This window comes from Pelophylax lessonae (assembly GCF_965119305.1).
Source record: "Pelophylax lessonae genome assembly, chromosome: 3".
NCBI lineage: Eukaryota > Metazoa > Chordata > Amphibia > Anura > Ranidae > Pelophylax > Pelophylax lessonae.
The window spans coordinates 294,363,429-294,382,168 of NC_138770.1; the positions used below are offsets into that span (position 1 = coordinate 294,363,429).

General features: G+C 41.8%; 1 protein-coding gene across 1 annotated transcript in view; it reads right to left on the bottom strand.

Annotated features, from left to right (window-relative positions):
* The window catches only part of LOC309550491 (IgGFc-binding protein-like), a gene marked incomplete at both ends in the record, with an annotated part of 214,675 nt that overhangs the window by 98,132 nt on the left and 97,803 nt on the right, over positions 1-18,740 (bottom strand). Inside the window, 4 exons of the mRNA XM_082250860.1 lie at positions 7,564-7,763; positions 9,156-9,717; positions 9,810-9,875; positions 14,318-14,558. Of these exons, the coding sequence (XP_082106986.1) occupies positions 7,564-7,763; positions 9,156-9,717; positions 9,810-9,875; positions 14,318-14,558 (1,069 nt within the window). The remainder of the gene's footprint in view (positions 1-7,563; positions 7,764-9,155; positions 9,718-9,809; positions 9,876-14,317; positions 14,559-18,740) is intronic.

Genomic DNA, 18,740 nt, shown 5'->3' on the forward strand with positions numbered 1-18,740 from the left:
GTGTGTATACGATCAGGTATGATGTTGTATCGATCAGGTAGTGTAAGGGTTACGCCCGCTTCACAGTGACAGACCAAACTCCCCGTTTAACGCACCGCAAACATCCGCAAACAGACCACAACCGACAAAAATGGGACAGGAACTGGGCTTTAAGGGTTAGGTTTAGTGTTAGGGGATAGGTTTAGGGTTATGGTGAGATACTTAGGGTTAGATTTACCCTACCCCTATGCCTCTAACCCTAACCCTCTAACCCTAAGCACTAAAAATAACCCTAACCCTAGCCCTAACCCTAACCCTAGCCCTAACCCTAATTCTAATTTTTTTTCTGGTTCTGGACATGCTACAGAGCTGAAACTTCACAGGTACACTTTTTAGACCCCCCAGACACCAAATCACACAAAAAAGTTCTTAAAAATTGTCATTTTTGATAGAGAGCCAATTATTGGAAAAATTAAAAAAAAAAAATAAATAATAAAAAAAAAATTTCTTTGGATTTAGTGTCTGGGGGGTCTAAAAAGTGTACCTGTGACGTTTCAGCTCTGTAGCATGCCCAGAACCAGAAAAAAATTACGAATTAGGGTTAGGGCTAGGGTTAGGGCTAGGGTTAGGGTTAGTGTTAGGGCTAGGGTTAGGGGGTTAAGTTTGAGGTTAGAGGGTTAGGGTTAGGGTTAGGTTTAGGGTTAGGGTTATTTTTATGGCTAGGCTTAGAGGGTTAGGGTTAAGGTTAGAGGGTTAGGGTTATGGTTAGAGGGTTAGGTTTAGTGTTAGGGGATAGGGTTAGGGTTACGGTGAGATACTTAGGGTTAGAGTTAGTAACCCTACCCCTCTAACCCTAACCCTCTAACCCTAAGCACTAAAAATAACCCTAACCTTAGCCCTGACCCTAACCCTAGCCCTAACCCTAACCCTAACCCTAATTCTATTTTTTTTTTCTGGTTCTGGACATACTACAGAGCTGAAACTTCACATGTACACTTTTTAGACCCCCCAGACAATAAATCTAAAGAATTTTTTTTTTAATTTTTCCAATAATTGTCTCTCTATCAAAAATGACAATGTTTAAGAACTTTTTTTGTGTGATTTAGTGTATGGGGGGTCTAAAAAGTGTACCTGTGAAGTTTCAGCTCTGTAGCATGTCCAGAACCAGAAAAAAAAGATCATTTTTCAATAGAGCAGGGATGGTGGGAACCCTCCTTTTACACCTATACGATCTTTTTTTTCTGGTTCTGGGCATGCTACAGAGCTGAAACTTCACAGGTACACTTTTTAGACCCCCCCCCCCCGACACTAATCCCAAAAAAAGTCATGCCTGCCTCCAAAAATGCCTGATAAATATATAGAAAATAAATACTCAAATACCAGCCCTAAAAAGGGCTTTTAGGGACAATATATATATATATAACAAAATTACACAAATACCAGCCCTAAAAAGCGCTTTTTGGGGACAATAGATATATATATATATATATATATATATATATATAAAAAACTCAAATACCAGCCCTAAGAAGGGATTTTGGGGTGCTGTCCTTACAGCAGGAGTGTACCAAGAACACTGACTAACAAGACCGGGAACACTGACTAACAACTGTCCCTAGCTATTAACAGCAGCAGCAGCAGCACTTTCCCTGCTCTCACTAACACACTGCTTCAGAATGATCTAAGATGGATGCTGCCCTTGCTTATTTATAGGAGGTGGGAGGGTGTGGGAGGGAGGTATGCTGATTGGCCTGGAATGTGTCTGCTGACTGTGAGGTTCAGGGTCAAAGTTTGCCTCAATGATGATGTATAGGAGGCGGACCGAACATCGCATATGTTCGCCCACCGAGGCGAACGCGAACATGCGAAGTTCGCCGGGAACTGTTCACCGGCGAACAGTTCGGGACATCTCTACTTCCAAATTTTTGGGGCGCATCTTCCACCGCCGAGGATTGCAGGGTGCTTCAGTTTGCCTCCTGTTCCTAACTCCTCCTACTCCTCATCCTGCCTGTAGGGTACAAAAAATTGTAATCGGGGCCTAGTATGTGTTTGTACGTGTGAGATACACCGTTTTATAAAATTTTTTCTATTCCGCTATTCAATATACACCCTTTGGGGTAAAAAGAATAAAATTGCGGCATGGTCTGTATCGGTACGTGTGAGATACACCTTCCAAATAGTGATGTCGCGAACATAAAATTTAATGTTCGCGAGCGGCGAACGCGAACATCGGCAAATGTTCGCGAACCGGCGAACATTGCGAACCGCCATAGACTTCAATAGGCAGGCGAATTTTAAAACCCACAGGGACTCTTTCTGGCCACAATAGTGATGGAAAAGTTGTTTCAAGGGGACTAACACCTGGACTGTGGCATGCCGGAGGGTGATCCATGGCAAAACTCCCATGGAAAATTACGTAGTTGACGCAGAGTCGGGTTTTAATCCATAAATCACCTAACATTCCTAACATTCCTAAATTGTTTGGAATAACGTGCTTTAAAACATCCAGTGTGTGTATACGATCAGGTATGATGTTGTATCGATCAGGTAGTGTAAGGGTTACGCCCGCTTCACAGTGACAGACCAAACTCCCCGTTTAACGCACCGCAAACATCCGCAAACAGACCACAACCGACCAAAATGGGACAGGAACTGGGCTTTAAGGGTTAGGGTTAGGTTTAGTGTTAGGGGATAGGTTTAGGGTTATGGTGAGATACTTAGGGTTAGAGTTACCCTACCCCTATGCCTCTAACCCTAACCCTCTAACCCTAAGCACTAAAAATAACCCTAACCCTAGCCCTAACCCTAACCCTAGCCCTAACCCTAATTCTAATTTTTTTTCTGGTTCAGGACATGCTACAGAGCTGAAACTTCACAGGTACACTTTTTAGACCCCCCAGACACCAAATCGCACAAAAAAGTTCTTAAAAATTGTCATTTTTGATAGAGAAAGTCATTCAGGGCAGTCATTCACAAGTGGCTCCGAGGGTGGGTTCCTGCACCCACAAACGCCAGGTACACAATTGTCCAGCAGGGGCACAGTTCTGTAGGATGAGGAGGAGGAGGAGATGGAGGAGGAGATGGAACCATGTTCACAGCAGTGTGGCACCCAGGCCAGCTCATGGCCATCACTGGTGCGTGGCTGGGGGGGATACAGAAGACACAGACGATACACCTCCCACAGAGGACAGCCTTTCATTGACTCTGGGCAGCCTGGCACACATGAGCGATTACAGGCTGCAGTGTCTCCAAAACGACCGCCGAGTTGCCCACATTCTAACTTGTGCTGATTACTGGGTGGCCACACTGCTGGATCCCCATTACAAGGACAACGTACCGTCCTTAATTCACTCACTCGAGCGTGATCGCAAGATGCTCGAGTACAAGCGCACGCTGGTAGACGCGATGTTGCTGGCATTCCCACCTGACAGCGGGGCCACAGTGGAAGCACAAGGCCAAGGCAGAGGAGGAGGAGGAGGAGGAAGAGGTCGCCAACGCAGCAAGGGCACCGCCAGCACCTCAGAAGAACCCTTCAACTTCTAGGTCTCCAAATTGGGCACATGGCCTGAGCTTGCCTTTTATGCCTTGGAGGTGCTGGCGTGCCCTGCAGCCAGTGTATTATCTGTACATGTATTTAGCACGGCTGGGGGCGTTATCACAGACAAGCACAGCCGCCTGTCGAGAGAGACAATGTGGACAAGCTCACGTTCATTAAAATGAACCAGGCATGGATCCCACCAGACTTTTCTGTACCTTGTGCAGAATAGAGATGGGTACCGACCTTACCCAGCCATTGTTATATTTTTGATCTTTCTCACTCTTTTGGGGTGTACCCTAATTTAAAATGACTGAAAAAAAGCAGTGTTGGCTACCTCGTCCCCCTCCACCGCCGCTTCCACCTACACCGCCACATCCACCGCCACCTCAACCTCCCTCCTACTCCATATGGACCTCGTCCTTCACAGATGAAGAAAATTGTTTTATTTTTCTGTTTTTTTTTGTTGTTTTAAGTTATTTCCCTATCCACATTTGTTTGCAGAGCACTTGCCATGCTCTTAACTACATTTTGCTGCCATTTGCAGCACTCTAGCCCTTTCCATTGGTGTTTTAGAGCCATTTTAGTGCCTGAAAGTTCGGGTCCCCATTGACTTCAATGGGGTTCGGTGTCTGGGTAAAGTTTGGAAAAAGTCCGGGACACGGACCCGGACTTTTTTTTCAAGTTCGGCCGAACCCGCCGAACACGGACATCCAGGTGTCTGCTCAACTCTACTAGTAATGTGAATGAAGGTGCGTTTTTTGGGGTTATGATTACAAAAGCTAAGTTAGAAGAGAGAAAAGTGGCAACATGGGCAGCATTTGAGGAACACATCAGATACTGTAGGAGCCTTGTGAGTAGCCAACTGAGATAGACTTTAGAAGCTTGGATGGCACAGTGGGAAGAGGTATCATACATTGTAATTATAGGAATATACACATTAAAGGGCTGAAAAGGTTTCTGCATCTGTAGAAATCCTAATGATTTCCTATGACTTCAGTTTTGCTTCTGCTCTCATTGTTGTAAATGTGCTCAATGTGGAAATTTATTTATACACTGCCTGGCCAAAAAAAAAAAGTCACCACCAACAAAAAAGGTCACAAACTCTAATATTTTGTTGGCTTTGATTATGGCACGCATTCGCTGTGGCATTGTTTTGATAAGCTTCAGTAATGTCACAAGATTTATTTCCGTCCAGTATTGCATCATTTTTTCAGCAAGATCTTGTGTCGATCATCGTGTTGATGATGGGAGAGTCGGACCACTGCGTAAAGCCTTCTCCAGCACATCCCAAAGATTCTCAATGGTGTTAAGTTCTGGACTCTGTGGTGGCCAATCCATGTGTGAAAAGGATGTCTCATGCTCTGTGAACCACTCTTTCACAATTTGAGCCCAATGAATCCTGGCATTGTCATCTTGGAATATGCCTGTGTCATCAGGGAAGACAAAATCCATTGATGGAATAACCTGGTCATTCAGTATATTCAGGTAGTCAGCTGACCTCATTCTTTGGGCACATGCAGTAACTATCCAATAGGATAGTTACTGCATGCTTAGTTTAGTTAGTTGCTTAGTTAATTCTAGGTGGTGACCTTTTTTTTTTTGGGCCAGACAGTGTATTATTTCATTATGATTTTAACAGGTTTTGCTAAACTAGTGTTATGGTATCATTTATTTCTGTAGCAATATACTATGTACTGTGATGCAGTATGGTTGATTTAGTAAAGGCAACTGGGCTGTTTACTTCAAAGGAACTTTTACTTTGTCAAGGAATTTTTCCTTGTCTTAACCGCTTGCCGACCGCCGCAAGTAGATATACTGCGGCAGTCAGCCCCTCACAGGCAAAGTGATGTAAATAAACGTCACTAGCCTGTGAGGCTCTGGGGAGCGCGCGCCGCCGGAGGCGCGCTCCCGCGCGGTCACGGACCCCCCCGCGCGTGTGACCAGCGGACCTGATGTCCGCCGGTCACTCTGCGATCGTCGGGGGAGAGGGAGAAAGGCAGGCAGCTTGTGTGAACAAGCTTCCTGTCATTCTCCCCTGTGTAGAAACACTGATCATACGGTTCTACTATGTAGGACCGTTGATCAGTGTTCCTACAGCTCAAGCCACAGCCAATCACAGTTAGAATCACGCCCCTAGGGACATACACAGCCCCTCCCTCTCAAATAAAGTTAACCCCTTCACTGCCAGTGTAATTTTACAGTAACAGTGCATATATATAGCACTGATTACTGTAGAAGTGTCACTGGTAACCCCAAAAGTGTCAAAAATGTCAGTCAAGGGTCCGATCTGTCCGCCGCAATGTCGCAGTACCGCAAAAAAAATCACAGATCGCCGCCATTATGCGTTAAAAAAAAAACAACAAAAATGACAAAAATCTTTCCTTTTGTTAGTAAACGCGATAACTTTTGCGCAAACCAATCAAAATACGCTTTTTGCGATTTTTTTTTACCAAACATATGTAGCATAAAAAAAATTGGCCGAAAATGTTAAAAAATTTTGATTTTTACTTTTTTTTGGGGGGGAATTTCATATAAAAAAATGTGAAAAATATTGTTATTTTTGAAACATTTACGCTCTTTTTTTCTTTATAGCGCGTGATCAAAAAATCGCACAGGTGATCAAATACCAACCAAAAGAAAGCTCTGTTTGTGGGGAAAAAATTTGTTTAGGTACATCGACGCAAGACCGCGCAATTGTCCGTTAAAGTCACGCAGTGCCGAATCGCAAAATATCCCCTGGTCTTTTAGCAGCCAAATCCTCCGGGGCTTAAGTGGTTAAAGTGGTTGTAAAGGTTAAAGGTTTTTTACTTTCATGTATTCTATGCCTGAAGGTAAAAAACCTTCTGTGTGTTGCTATCCCCACAGCCACCCCCTTATACTCACTTGAGCCCACTCTCGATTTAGCGATATGCATAGGAGCCTCGGCTGTCCTGGTTGTCTCTCTCCTCATTGGCTGAGACACAGCAGGGAGAGCCATTGGCTCCCACTGCTGTCAATAATGAGGAGAGAGCGGGCGAGGCTGAGCCATGGCTCTATGTGTCTAATGGACGTATTGGAACAGGGCAAGCACGCACAAGTGCCCCCATGGCAAACAGCTTACTATTGAGGGCATTGGTAAAGGGGAAGGAGCCAGGAGCTCCAATAGGGACCCCAGAAGAAGAGGATTGGGGCTCCCCAATGCAAAACCAATGCACAGAGCAGGTAAGTATAACATGTTTGTTATTAAGAAAAAAAAAAAAAAACTTTAGAATCACTTTAATGAATGTGGTGACTATTTAATTTGCAAGTAATACTTAGTCATGTGAAGGAAAAACAAAAAACTATACTGTTGCTTGCACTCCTCATTTCATGTACAGGTGTCACAAGGACAGGAAGTAAGAGATAATCTCCCCAAAGGGGTTAAAAACAAAACACAAAAAAGTTCAAGTCCTCCTCTAGCACTAAGGGCCAGTTAATATCTGAATTTCAAAGGAATATGGTCCGCGTTCCAGTGCGATTCTTTTGCAATTCATTGCGGTGTAATTTTCAACCCATTCATTTGAGTGCTAGATGTTCTACCATATCTGGAAGCCCTAATATTTCTCTATGCTCTGGTGACAGATCAGGGCAGGGCATCACAGTTAGGTTTAGTGGTTAAATTGAGATCAATTTGTGTGCTAAAAATTTCTGGTTTTGAATTTGCCGGAGCAGAAACAGTCATGCTAATTTTACATGAGACAAACAATAACATGCTACTCAACTGTCGGAACGTAACCTCAGACAATTTAGTCTCTGTTTACTGTTATGCTATTTGATTTCTCATTAGAGAGTAATTGAAAAATAACATGCTACTCAAGGCAATTGGTAAAATATGAAAAATTGTCAAAGTTCTGTACACACATAGAAGACTGGCTGTCAGCAAAGGAGAAATCAGTTGGAATGTCACAAATACAAAAAAATATGTTTTCATTTCATAATTAGACCACATATAAAAAAAACAAAAACAAACAAAAAAAAAAAAACAAATCAAATGATAACTATTGATAAAATAACATGGCATTAATTACCTGGTAGTATTTGCCATCATAAAAACATCCACATTCACTGACAGGAACACAAGTGTGTCCACTGAGCACAAAGCCAATATCACATTCACAAGCATCAGTACAAGGCTTATTGCAGTCACTCGGAGCGCTCTGATCCTGGCATGTGGCGGGGCAAGCACTAGTACAAGGATTGTAGTGACTGTTGGCAGGACACGGGATGGCTAAACAAGGAGAGATAACGGTTAATCGCATCATATAATAGCAAAAAAAAAAAAAGGTCATAACCGCAGCCATGGCACACCATGGGACTGCTTGGAGGACTAGAAGTACCTAATGCAGTCTGATGACACAATGATTTTTACAAGTAGTAAAAGGATCTGTCAAACACATTTGCATACGTTTATTGTGCTTATTGTTTGGGAAAACTATTAGCAATAAGATTGCACTATTCTGAAAAGATTCATAGAATATATACCACAGAAAGAGACCAAATGGTTTATAGAATCTACACCTATATCCTATCTATATTTAAACATTTTTGTCTGTAGATAGATCTGCTGTATGTTTTCCCATGTAAGTGCTCATGCTGTTGATTGCATTACCAGGGAATAACTACTGAAACCTTAAAGAAAAAAGTTTAGACTATATTCCATTGCAAAGCACAGTCTCCAATGACCTAACTGCTCTGTGGAATTCAGCCCCATTGTCAGCCCTGCACATAACACCTCAGCTGGGGGTTCATGGTTCCATGATCACAGAGAAAAGCAAGAAAAGGGCATTTAAATGGTGTTTTCTGTAAAAACGTATGTTGCAAAATGGAAACCGGTGGGCAAACACCATTTAAAACTTCTACTTTACTGGTCTTCTGATGGGATCTCATCACACTTAGTAATGACCTTACCGTAATAATGACACATACTATAATATGATCACAAAAATCCTATGAAATAAAACAAATACCAATAATTTATGTTGCGTGGTAAACTACAGTATATATATCAGCCTTCCTTGCTCAAATACAGTATATTAACTTGTCAGCATTTTTTCTTTAGAACTGACATTAAAGTGACGCTGTAATAGAGTTAACAAATTTATCAAAGCACTTGCACTAACCTGTGAATAAAAAAGATAATTTTTTAGAGGAGCTCGAAGAGTCAAAGAGAATGTGATTCTGCATCGGTATGTCAAGAAGTGTGTCCTCCTCCGGCTGCTACGAATTCTCCTGATAGCCCCTATGCCAATATTATCTCCTGCTGTGACTAGGGGAATCAGCAGGAGGAACCTCAATTGCTAGTGGGAAAACTGCTATTCAACCTACCTGAAAGTTCTCCTACAGGGTGAAGTTTTGACAAATAAACAGCTAAAGCTATTTTTATAGGTTAGTGCCTGTCTAATTTTGTTGATCCCCTAGTAGGGTCACCCTAACTAAGTAACAATGTAAAATGGTTGAAGATCTGCCTAAATAATACCATTGCTTTCTGTTGAACGTGTACCTGTTTAATATGTATGCTATTCTCCCATGAAATAACATAGGAGATTACATCTCTTCTTTTAAACCAAGATGCACAAAATATTTCCTCATTAAAGTACTTACAAACAAAACCATTACTTACGACAGAATGTGGAGTTTCTCCAAGCAAGGTTGACTCCTGTTCTTAGGCAGGTATCAGCATAAGCTTCCAAGGCGTTACATAAACTGCCAGCACCAAGTGCACACAGGTCAAAAACACAGCTGTCAAAGAAGCGTTCTGGGTTGATTACTGAGTGACAAGCCTTGAAAGGACCATCTTTACTAGTTAACGAACCACAGAACTGATTGTTTGAATACAGTTCCTCTGTCTCTGGTGGACATGGTGTTGGAGGTGTAGGAGTAATTGTGTTACATAATGGATCATCAACTTCTACATTCCAGCTGTCTCCCAACTGATTTGAGTTCTGAGCTAGCTGCCCATTGGGCATCAAAAAGTCATCCTGCCGCATGCCGTTAAAGTTGCCACACATTCCACAGGTTTGGTTGAAATAAGTAGTTGGGACCTTCACATCCACTGTATGGTCAGTGTCATAAGAGGCTGTGAGAAGGAAATCCGTCTCCAGAATAACATATCGACCACTTTGCTTCACTGTTAGAGATCCATTGACCAATATGACTGGAAGATTTGTCCAGATACCATCCACCTGGTAATGATTAAAGTACATGTTACATTAAAAGAAGCTAAATGCAACTTTAGAATTATGACTGGAATTTTAGAATGTTCCAAGAAACCTACCAGAACACGACTAGGCGTGGCTTTAACAATGGTTATTTTATGGTCATAAACATCCACCATAACTTTCTGTATTAATGAAACAGTAAAAATCCCATAACGGTGCTCGTTTTTTGCTTCAATGTTAAAATATGGCAGAGACGTAGCATTGGTACAAAGCTTTGAAAGAGTGTATGTGCATATTCCCATAAAATCATGAACTTCCTTATCAAAGGTGACATAATGAGGATCCCCCCAAGTTACACAGTTACCGAATGTGTGATCAAAGCATCCAGGAACTCCATTTGTTATACCGCAGTATTTTTTAGGTGGGCATGAAGCAGAGGTACAAACTAAACTGCCTCCAGCAGAGGGACATCTGCATTTTTTAGAGCAAGTGTCATCAGTCCAGAACTCTGAGCCTACAGGATAGTGCTTGTCATTATCCCAGCATCCACACTGGTGGCTTGGTACACATCTCTTATCATAAAGGACATAGCCAGGATCACAGACACAGGATTCTGTGCAGAGGAGATGACAGTTTTTTGGTGATTCTGGACTGACGCAAGTTGATGGACAGGCTGTTCCACAGACCTCATAATGGCTGTTTTGTGGACACTTCAGTGCTGTATAAAAATATAATGGTGAACAAGAAACTAATTAGAAGAACATTGCAAGGTGGATTGGAACTTATATTACATTGTAATTAATGTACACATAGAAAAAATGAGAGTTATTACCATTATAAAAGCTGTTGTATTTACTAGTGAGTCGACTTACGGGAACCCTGAGAAAAAAGCTCATACTGTCTATACATGTTTTACTTATTTATTATTAAAATATTCGCCCATGTAGTAATCAAATTTTATTGAAAAATAGTGGTAGACCAATCTGCCTGGGATCGGTTCTCCAAAGCTTTGGTGAACCTATCTTTTTTTGGGGGGAACCCAAACCCTACAGCCTGGAAAGCGTTGTGTTGTCAATTGCTAACAATAAATAATATATATTATTGAGAGGAAAAGGACTGCAAGTGTAGAACACAAACTCTTCAAGCAAGTTTAATGCAACCTCAGTCCTTTTTCTAGAGAAAAGAGTTTATTGGATCTCAGCAACAGATGACACATTCAACAGGGTATATATAAAATAATACAATAACCAGGAGCCCTAAATGTCCACTCCAGAATAGAACATTTTTCTGTTCATATTTAATCAAGTATATGGACTCTCTTCACATCCAGCATATACTGTATGTTTGATCTTGATATGTTTGTCTTTTAGGCAAGGGCAATCAAATGGATATGCCGCTTTTTGTTTCTTTGTTGCATAACCAAATGCTCCATCTTAAGCCATTCCTTCAATCATCCTTTTTCTTAGTAAATACATTTTCCCCTAATGAAGTTATTACCTATTTACTAGGATGTAGAGAAAACTAATTGGTTGACCAAACACTTTTCATCTTGTTGATCCAGTGATCTGCTTGTTAAACAATATACATATTTTACTTTGAAATGCCTAAAGGCAGCTAGACAAGGACTAGAGGTCCATGTCTAGCAGCCTAGCAGCACAGACCTGCCAAATTTTGATCCATGTATGGGCAGGCTGATTCTACTGATCAATTTCTGTACAACCAATCTGTTGGAAAGTGTACACACATTCGGCGCCACCGGCTATAGCTGGCAGTGCTGATCTTTGTATTCTAATGACTTGGAGGTCTCCCCACTGTCATAATACAATGCCTTACTGGGAGTGATTACTCTATCCACATTGAGTGTGTGGATAGGGGAATAGAGCCATTTGTTTGTTAACCCCCACTGGTTCAGTGGTAACAAATAATTTATTTATGGGCCGCTTAAAAACAATTAAGCCAAGCTATACAAAAAAAAATTAATAATAAAAAAAAAAAATAGTCATCTGACCAATTAACATAAGGCTTAAATGTTTTCACATGACAGTTTGTACTTTCCTTTTGAAAAGAACTAAGAGTCTGCTATTTATATTGTTAGTTTTGAGGAATTTCCTTTTAATAGCTGTATGCAAGTAAAGCTTTTGCCAATTTGCTATTTGCCTGTACATTCAAATATATACTGTATATATTATGTCCATTAGAGAACGATATGATTTTTACAGAAAATCTATATGTCAGCTTACACTGGCAGTGTGCAATTGGCTTAGGATTTTATTATTTCTACTACAGACAAAAGGCAGCCTTTATAGTTGCTCTGAAAGGTGATGCAGGCACACCCAAATTGTAGGGTCTAAGCGACAGTCGGTATCCACCAGAGCACCTAAAGTGGGAGATGTTCTGTAGACCCTTATGTTCATGGTTAATTTTGCAGCAAATTGTCACCAGGCTGAAGCCATGATAGGGAAAGCAAGAAAAGAATGGCTGTGGTATGGAGAATGTGCACTAGGTGTCAAAGGAGGAATCCATTCCCTCTAGGTGGAATACTGGCTAACAAACATTTGGTTATAGCAGCTGAGGCAGGCAGCCACAAAGGAGACACAGAGGGTTTTGAGGAGTCTTGCAGAGGTGGCGGAAGTGGAGAGGCAGGATATCAGCTGGCACCAATGGGAGGGATCTCAACATGCCTGTTCATTTAGTGACAGTAAGAATCCCTAAGGAACCAAGATGAGGAGTCTAAGAAGCTGCCTGGTCATCTCCAGAATATTTCACAAAGGGGGATGAGTTTGGATGCGGATAATTGCCAGGTTGTGGCCCTCTGACTCACTCAAGCAGGCAGCTACCTAGCAGGGACTACTAGCATGTAAATGTGTTGTTCAAATGCCAAGCAACAGGGACATTGACACTATGCCTGACAGAAAATTGACTGTGATGTTGGTGGCCATTAATTGGCTATAAGTCACTGGCAGGAAGGAGCCAGCATTGGTTTATGGCACTGGCACTGGGGTGTGTGACACTAGGTGTCAGGCATGAAAACAGTCAGATACAAGCAGGGGTCAGGGAAGGGAGAAAACAAGAGAGGAGTCAGGTTAAGGAAATGGTATTGGCAGGTGGCAAACTAGAGATCAGGTAGGTGGTAATAGCCAAAGGCAGTTGGCACTCAAGATATTGGGCAGGCCAATCCATGTCTAACAATCTCTCAAGTAATTATTAAAACTCTTTGCACAATAGTAGCTAGCAATAAGACACAGCACTAGCTACTTCAAAGGTTGAAACATAAATAACCCTTTAGTAAGAAGAATCACCCAGCATTGTTCCAGGGAACTCCTGGAAAATCCTGGAATAGATTTGTCCAGTACCATTAGAAGTCCCAATAAAAGTCCTGGCATTGATTCTTGAACTACCTCAGGAAGTCCTGGAAATGGTTCTGGGAGTACCATAAGAGCAGCTCCAGGAAAAGATGAATGTTTGTTACATAAAGTAAAACCAATATACATACAAAATCAAACAAGACCCTAAACACAAGGTTCTGAAACGAAAGTCCATTTTTAAAGGCCTTGAAGTTAAAAAAAAGTGCTATGGACAGGACAGGAAGGGATTGGTGAGCTCATATCAAAAGAAAATGACAGATAAATAAGCCTCCAATAACGATACGAAAAAAAAAGCAGCAACTTGGTTGATTTCCCAAAATAAATCTATAGTGGTGGCAAACCTCATCCCAATTTAGAAACACATAAAAAAATGTAGTTTACAAAATGTTCAGTGTAAAAAAATAACATTTATAACAGGTGAGACACCAATGAATGGTATTTTATGTGTCCCAGTGTGTGATGGTTTGTGATTCTTCAGGTTTTAACTCTGAATATTAAATAAACTACAAACACTTGCTTTCTCAGTAGAAATCTAAATTTGTGTAAAAATCACTCTGAAATTCAATTTAGTTTTCTTTATGGGTTTCTAAATATGGCCTTGTCAAATGAGACACTGTCTATTTGTTTGTGAAATATACTCAGTGATGTGAAGTGTAATTTGTTAAAGCGGGGCTTGGTTGTTCTTACTAAAAACCTTACAGAAGTTATCTGGTGTTAACCAAGGGTCAATAAAGGAACAAAGATGGGTTTAACCCATCTGTACCATCATAAGATAATTACACATGGGTTTTGATCATTATTATCTCTAAGGGCTATTTGTTAAATTGGTTCTGCTTATTTGCTGTATGTTACTGTAATTTGCATACCGCTTTAAAGTGTATGTATAGTCCACACTTTTTTTTTTTTAAGTTATGAATAGAGTAGGGAAATATAGCTCCTGTAGGGTATTTTTGCTGTTTTTGTCCTGCTAGAGAGTATTCCTTACACTTCCTGTCTTAAAAATGCAACAGGAAGTGACAGAAAATCTCTCCAAAATGAGGGGAAGTCTCCTCTTAGTTATTTCCACAGGATACCTGTCTCTATTGGAAGAGCTCTCCTCATGACATCACTATAAATTAGGATTTCCCCATACTTGATCATCAATACCAACAGAGGGGTAAATCCCCCTAATATTACACAAACTGTAATTCAAACTAATCAGCGTGTTTAACTCTGTACTTACAGCAGAAAGAGTCATTCCTCCAGGGACCTATTTTTACTTCAAGAGACTGGCAGGACTGTGCATATGACTGAAGACTATCACACAAAGCACGTGGATCCAAGTTCAGTTCACACAAGTCATAGACACAGTTGTTGAAATAGATCAGTGGGTTTAAAGCTCCATGGCAGTCTTTGAATGGACCCTCCTTATCAGTAATCATTCCACAGAAACTGTTGCTGGAAATGGTATTTTTTTCATCCACAGTACAACTTGGTTCATGCTCTGATCCAGGTGTGCAACTACGAGAAAAGTTCAATTCAGTTAATAGGAAAGTCGATTTGGAAAAATGATGGATGTAGTATGAAGTCTGATGCGGTGAATTTTTTGTAACATAAAAATTAAATTCATGAACTGTAATGGCAAAAGAGAAGTTTTTATTTTGAATGAGTTAGAGAATGTTTTTTTCCAGCATGAAATCATTTCTTGAATACAAGACACTTAATACTTAGAATACTAAATCAGCTAATTAACTTGGACCATACAAAAAGTAATACTTACTTAAAGCAGAACTTCACCTAAAACTGCCCATAGTTAGGATGCCCATGCCAGGAACCTGAAGGCTAGTGAAGAAGTAGCCCGGGTGAGGGCAGCACTGAATACCTTAACAAGTAAGTCTCCTTTTACAAGATTTATAGCTGCTAACATTTAGTTTTCTACAGTGATGATCTATTTAAAGTGATTGTAAAGTCTCCTTTAAAAAAAAAAAAAAAATAACAAACATGTCATACTAACCTCCTCTGTGCAGTTGGTTTTGCACAGAGCAACCTGGATCCTCCTCTTCTTGGGTCCTTCGTTGCTGCTCCTTGCCCCTCCCTCCTATCGAGTGCCCCCACAGCAAGCAGCTTGCTATGAGGGCACCTGAGCCAAGCTGAAGCTCTGTGTGTGAATTCAGACACAGAGTTGCTGTTCAGCCCTGCCCCTCTCTCTCCTGATTGGCTACATGACTTTGATTGACAGCCGCGGAAGCCAATGGCGCAACTGCTGTGTCTCAGCCAATCAGTAGGGAGAATCCCCCATGGCCAAGGGACTCGTGGACTTTGCTGGAGAGAGATGGGGCTCAGGTAAGTTTTAGGGGGATGGTGAGGCTGCTACACCCAGAAGGTTTTTTATCTTAATCCATAGAATGCATTAGGATAAGAAACCTTCTGATTTTACAACTCCTTTAAGTAGATCAGAGTTCATAACATAAAGTAGAACATTGTCCATATGGGACAAAGCTAAAGGTTAATTTACCTTTGACCCCCCTTCCCCAAAACTGCCTAAACATACCTTCCCTCTATGCCCCTGTAAATCCAATCCCCCGCTGGAGGGAAGTAGACTCATTGTCAGTAGATATAAAGGAGACTGAACAATCAGTGTGTACTGATCAACTGTAAATTATTCTTGCTTTGTTTATATTGGATTGGATTAAGCCACTACTGGATAATTTCAGTAATAGGCATGTCTGCTTGATAATTCTTTGGTAAGTTCTAAGACCTTTATCTTAAAGCTAGAGATGGGCTGAACGACCCACTGTTCGGTTCACAGCAGAACTTTAGATCACCGAAAAAGTTTGGAAACCGAGTAACGAACCCTATTGAAGTCTGTGGGACTCAAACTGGAAAAATCAAAAGTGTCCATTTTAGGTCGTATATGCAAGTAATTGGGTATACAAAGGATATAGAGGACCGAGTATCGCCCTGGGGGACATTTATCAATGAAAACATTTTTTTTTTTAAAAAAAAACATAATTTTTAAATGAGCAGTGATTTACTGATTCTTAAAGTAAAACCACCAAAATGAGAAATACCAATAAAAATGAAAAAATCCTTTACATTTAGTGCCTGGGGGGGGGGGGCCTTAGTCTGCCTGCAAAGTGGCACATCTGTACCATGTATAGAACATGCTGCAGAAATAATGACATTTATAAAGCCAAAAAACGTTTTCCATTTAAGCTTTCTTTGTTTTATAAACAACGGCTTAGGGAGCCAGTCTGGGGCCACAATTTAGTGCACTCGGAACAAGATTAGAGATTGTTTGGATAAATTCTGTTGTCTCTTTCACAGACTTTGGATAGAAGTAACAGGTGTGGAAAAATTGGGCTTTGGATGTCGGCGGTGCCTTCACACCATAACCCTTTAGGTGTACTCTTGATGAAATCAAGAATTGACTTTCTGTCAACAATTGCAATGATATGCACCTGTCAAACAGGTGCAAAAAATTGGTCATTGGGTGTTAATTGTGCAAATTAAACCTACACCAAAACATTTCTTACAGATTAAATCAACACCCACAAAGGCAAGCAGCCTAGGCAGTCTTTCAGAGATTCCAGATCCAGAAAGCACTTAATCAGTGACATCGGTAGTAGGGGCTTGATAGCTTCTGCTAATCCAGGGCTCATTCATTTTGATAAATATCAGTCAGTCCACAGAGTCTGTTGACAGATGCGCTTTCTGATCTGTCACAAATCCTCCGGCAGCACTGAATGCTTGTTCGGAAAGCATGCTGGATGCAGGGCAGCCCAGCATCTCTATTGCATACTGGGCAAGTTCTGGACACTGGTCTATTCTCATGACCCAGTAACCCAGTGGATCGACAACTGGAAAGCTCTCCATATCCGTTTTCTCTCCTAGATAATCTCCCATTATATGATGAAGACGCTTCCAATGGGATGTGGAAGCTGACAGCCCTGGGAGCAAAAGACTAAAAAAAAAGTTTAAAAGGCATCACTGAGGCGGTCCCCTTCTCCACCGCTCCTCTCTTGACCAACAGAAGCCTCACAACAACGCATACCACTAGACTGTAACCTACCAGAGTCGGGAAAGGCGTTACATAAACTCTTCTTTAAGGTGTCCTCAAGAGATTTTATCTTCTGCTACATCTGTGGGGATGGGATGAGTTCCAAGACTTCGGAGGGTTGCCAACCAATAGTGATCCTTCTTTTTAATACCACGTCGGGTCCTTTCGCAGGCTTTGAAGAATGAGGGAGCCCATGTGCCACGAGTTTGTGGAGTCATGAGCAGCAGACTCCTCGGGGTCACTGAGGATTACAGTATCCAAAACTGCTTCCTCCCAGCCATGTACTACTCCCAAGGGTTATAGGCATGAAAAATCATCTGTTAAGGGTTAAGATAGGTCTTGCTCTGCTTCAATGCCTTCAAAGCTGTCAGAACCCTCCTCCTTCTCCTCCTCCTCCTCCTCCCTCTTGTCTTGTGTGTTCTGTGGCAATGGGAGAATGGTGTCTGCATAAAGTGGGCCTTAAGAGGAAAGGAAGTTCTCCTCTTCCTCCCACTGCTCTGCCTCGAGGGCCCTGTCCATAATGCCACACAGAGTCTGCTATAGCAGGAATACAACAGCAATTGTGTCACTGATGCATGCATTGTCATGGCTCACCATCATTGTGTCCTCCTCAAAAGGTGACATTACAGTGCATGCAATATTTATCAACAGCCATTGGCATGGAGAAAAAAAGCTGAGCTGGTCTGAGCCTGTTGTTGTGACATACTCACACAGGTACTCGTTGATGGCCCTCTGCTGCAAATGCAGCTTCTGCAGCATTGCCAAAGTCAAGTTCCACCTGGTGGGCATGTCACAAATCAGGTGGTTTACAGGCAGGTGGAATTTTGCCAAAGTCAAGTTCCACCTGGTGGGCACGTCACAAATCAGGCGGTTTATAGGCAGGTGGAATTCCTGCTGAATTTAAGCCAAACGAGCACTGGTTGTATTTGACCACCTGAAATGGCTCTTCTATCCTGCTTCAGCAGATCTTCCAACCCTGGGTACCTGTTTAAAAAATGTTGTGCCACCAAATTGGGGACATGTGCCAGGCATGGCACATGTATCAACTTTCCCTCTCTAAGAGCGGACAGGAGGTTTGTGCCATTATCGCACACCACCATTTCTGGCGTGGTGTGAACCACCTCTGGGCCTGCCACTGCAGAGGTGCCAGAATCTCTGCTCCGGTGTGGCTCCTGTCCCCTAGACAGAAAATCTAAAGCACTGCATGGCACCTTTCAGCCTGACTCATTGGATAACCTCTTGAATGCTTAGGTGTACTTGTAGTTCATGTGACAATTCAGCAGAGGAGGGCGTGGAAAAGGAGAAGGAGGGGGTGGAGCTGAAAAATCCTGCATCATCACCACTAGCTGTATGGAGACGTGGCGGCACAATAAGCTCCAGAACTTAACCCTGTCCTAAATCCTTCCGAGGTACAAGCAGTTTGCTTGTACCCAGTGTGCTGTGAACAAAATATATCGTCCCTGCTGTGCTGTGAACAAAATATATCGTCCCTAGCCATGATTGCTGGACCAGGTGTCAGCAGTAACGTGGACCTTGTGGGTGACTGCCTTTCCCAACAATGCTACAACATTACCTTCCATGTGGTGGTAGAGCTGTGAATAAAGAAAAAGAAAAGAAATAGCAACTAGGAAACACCCTAAAAC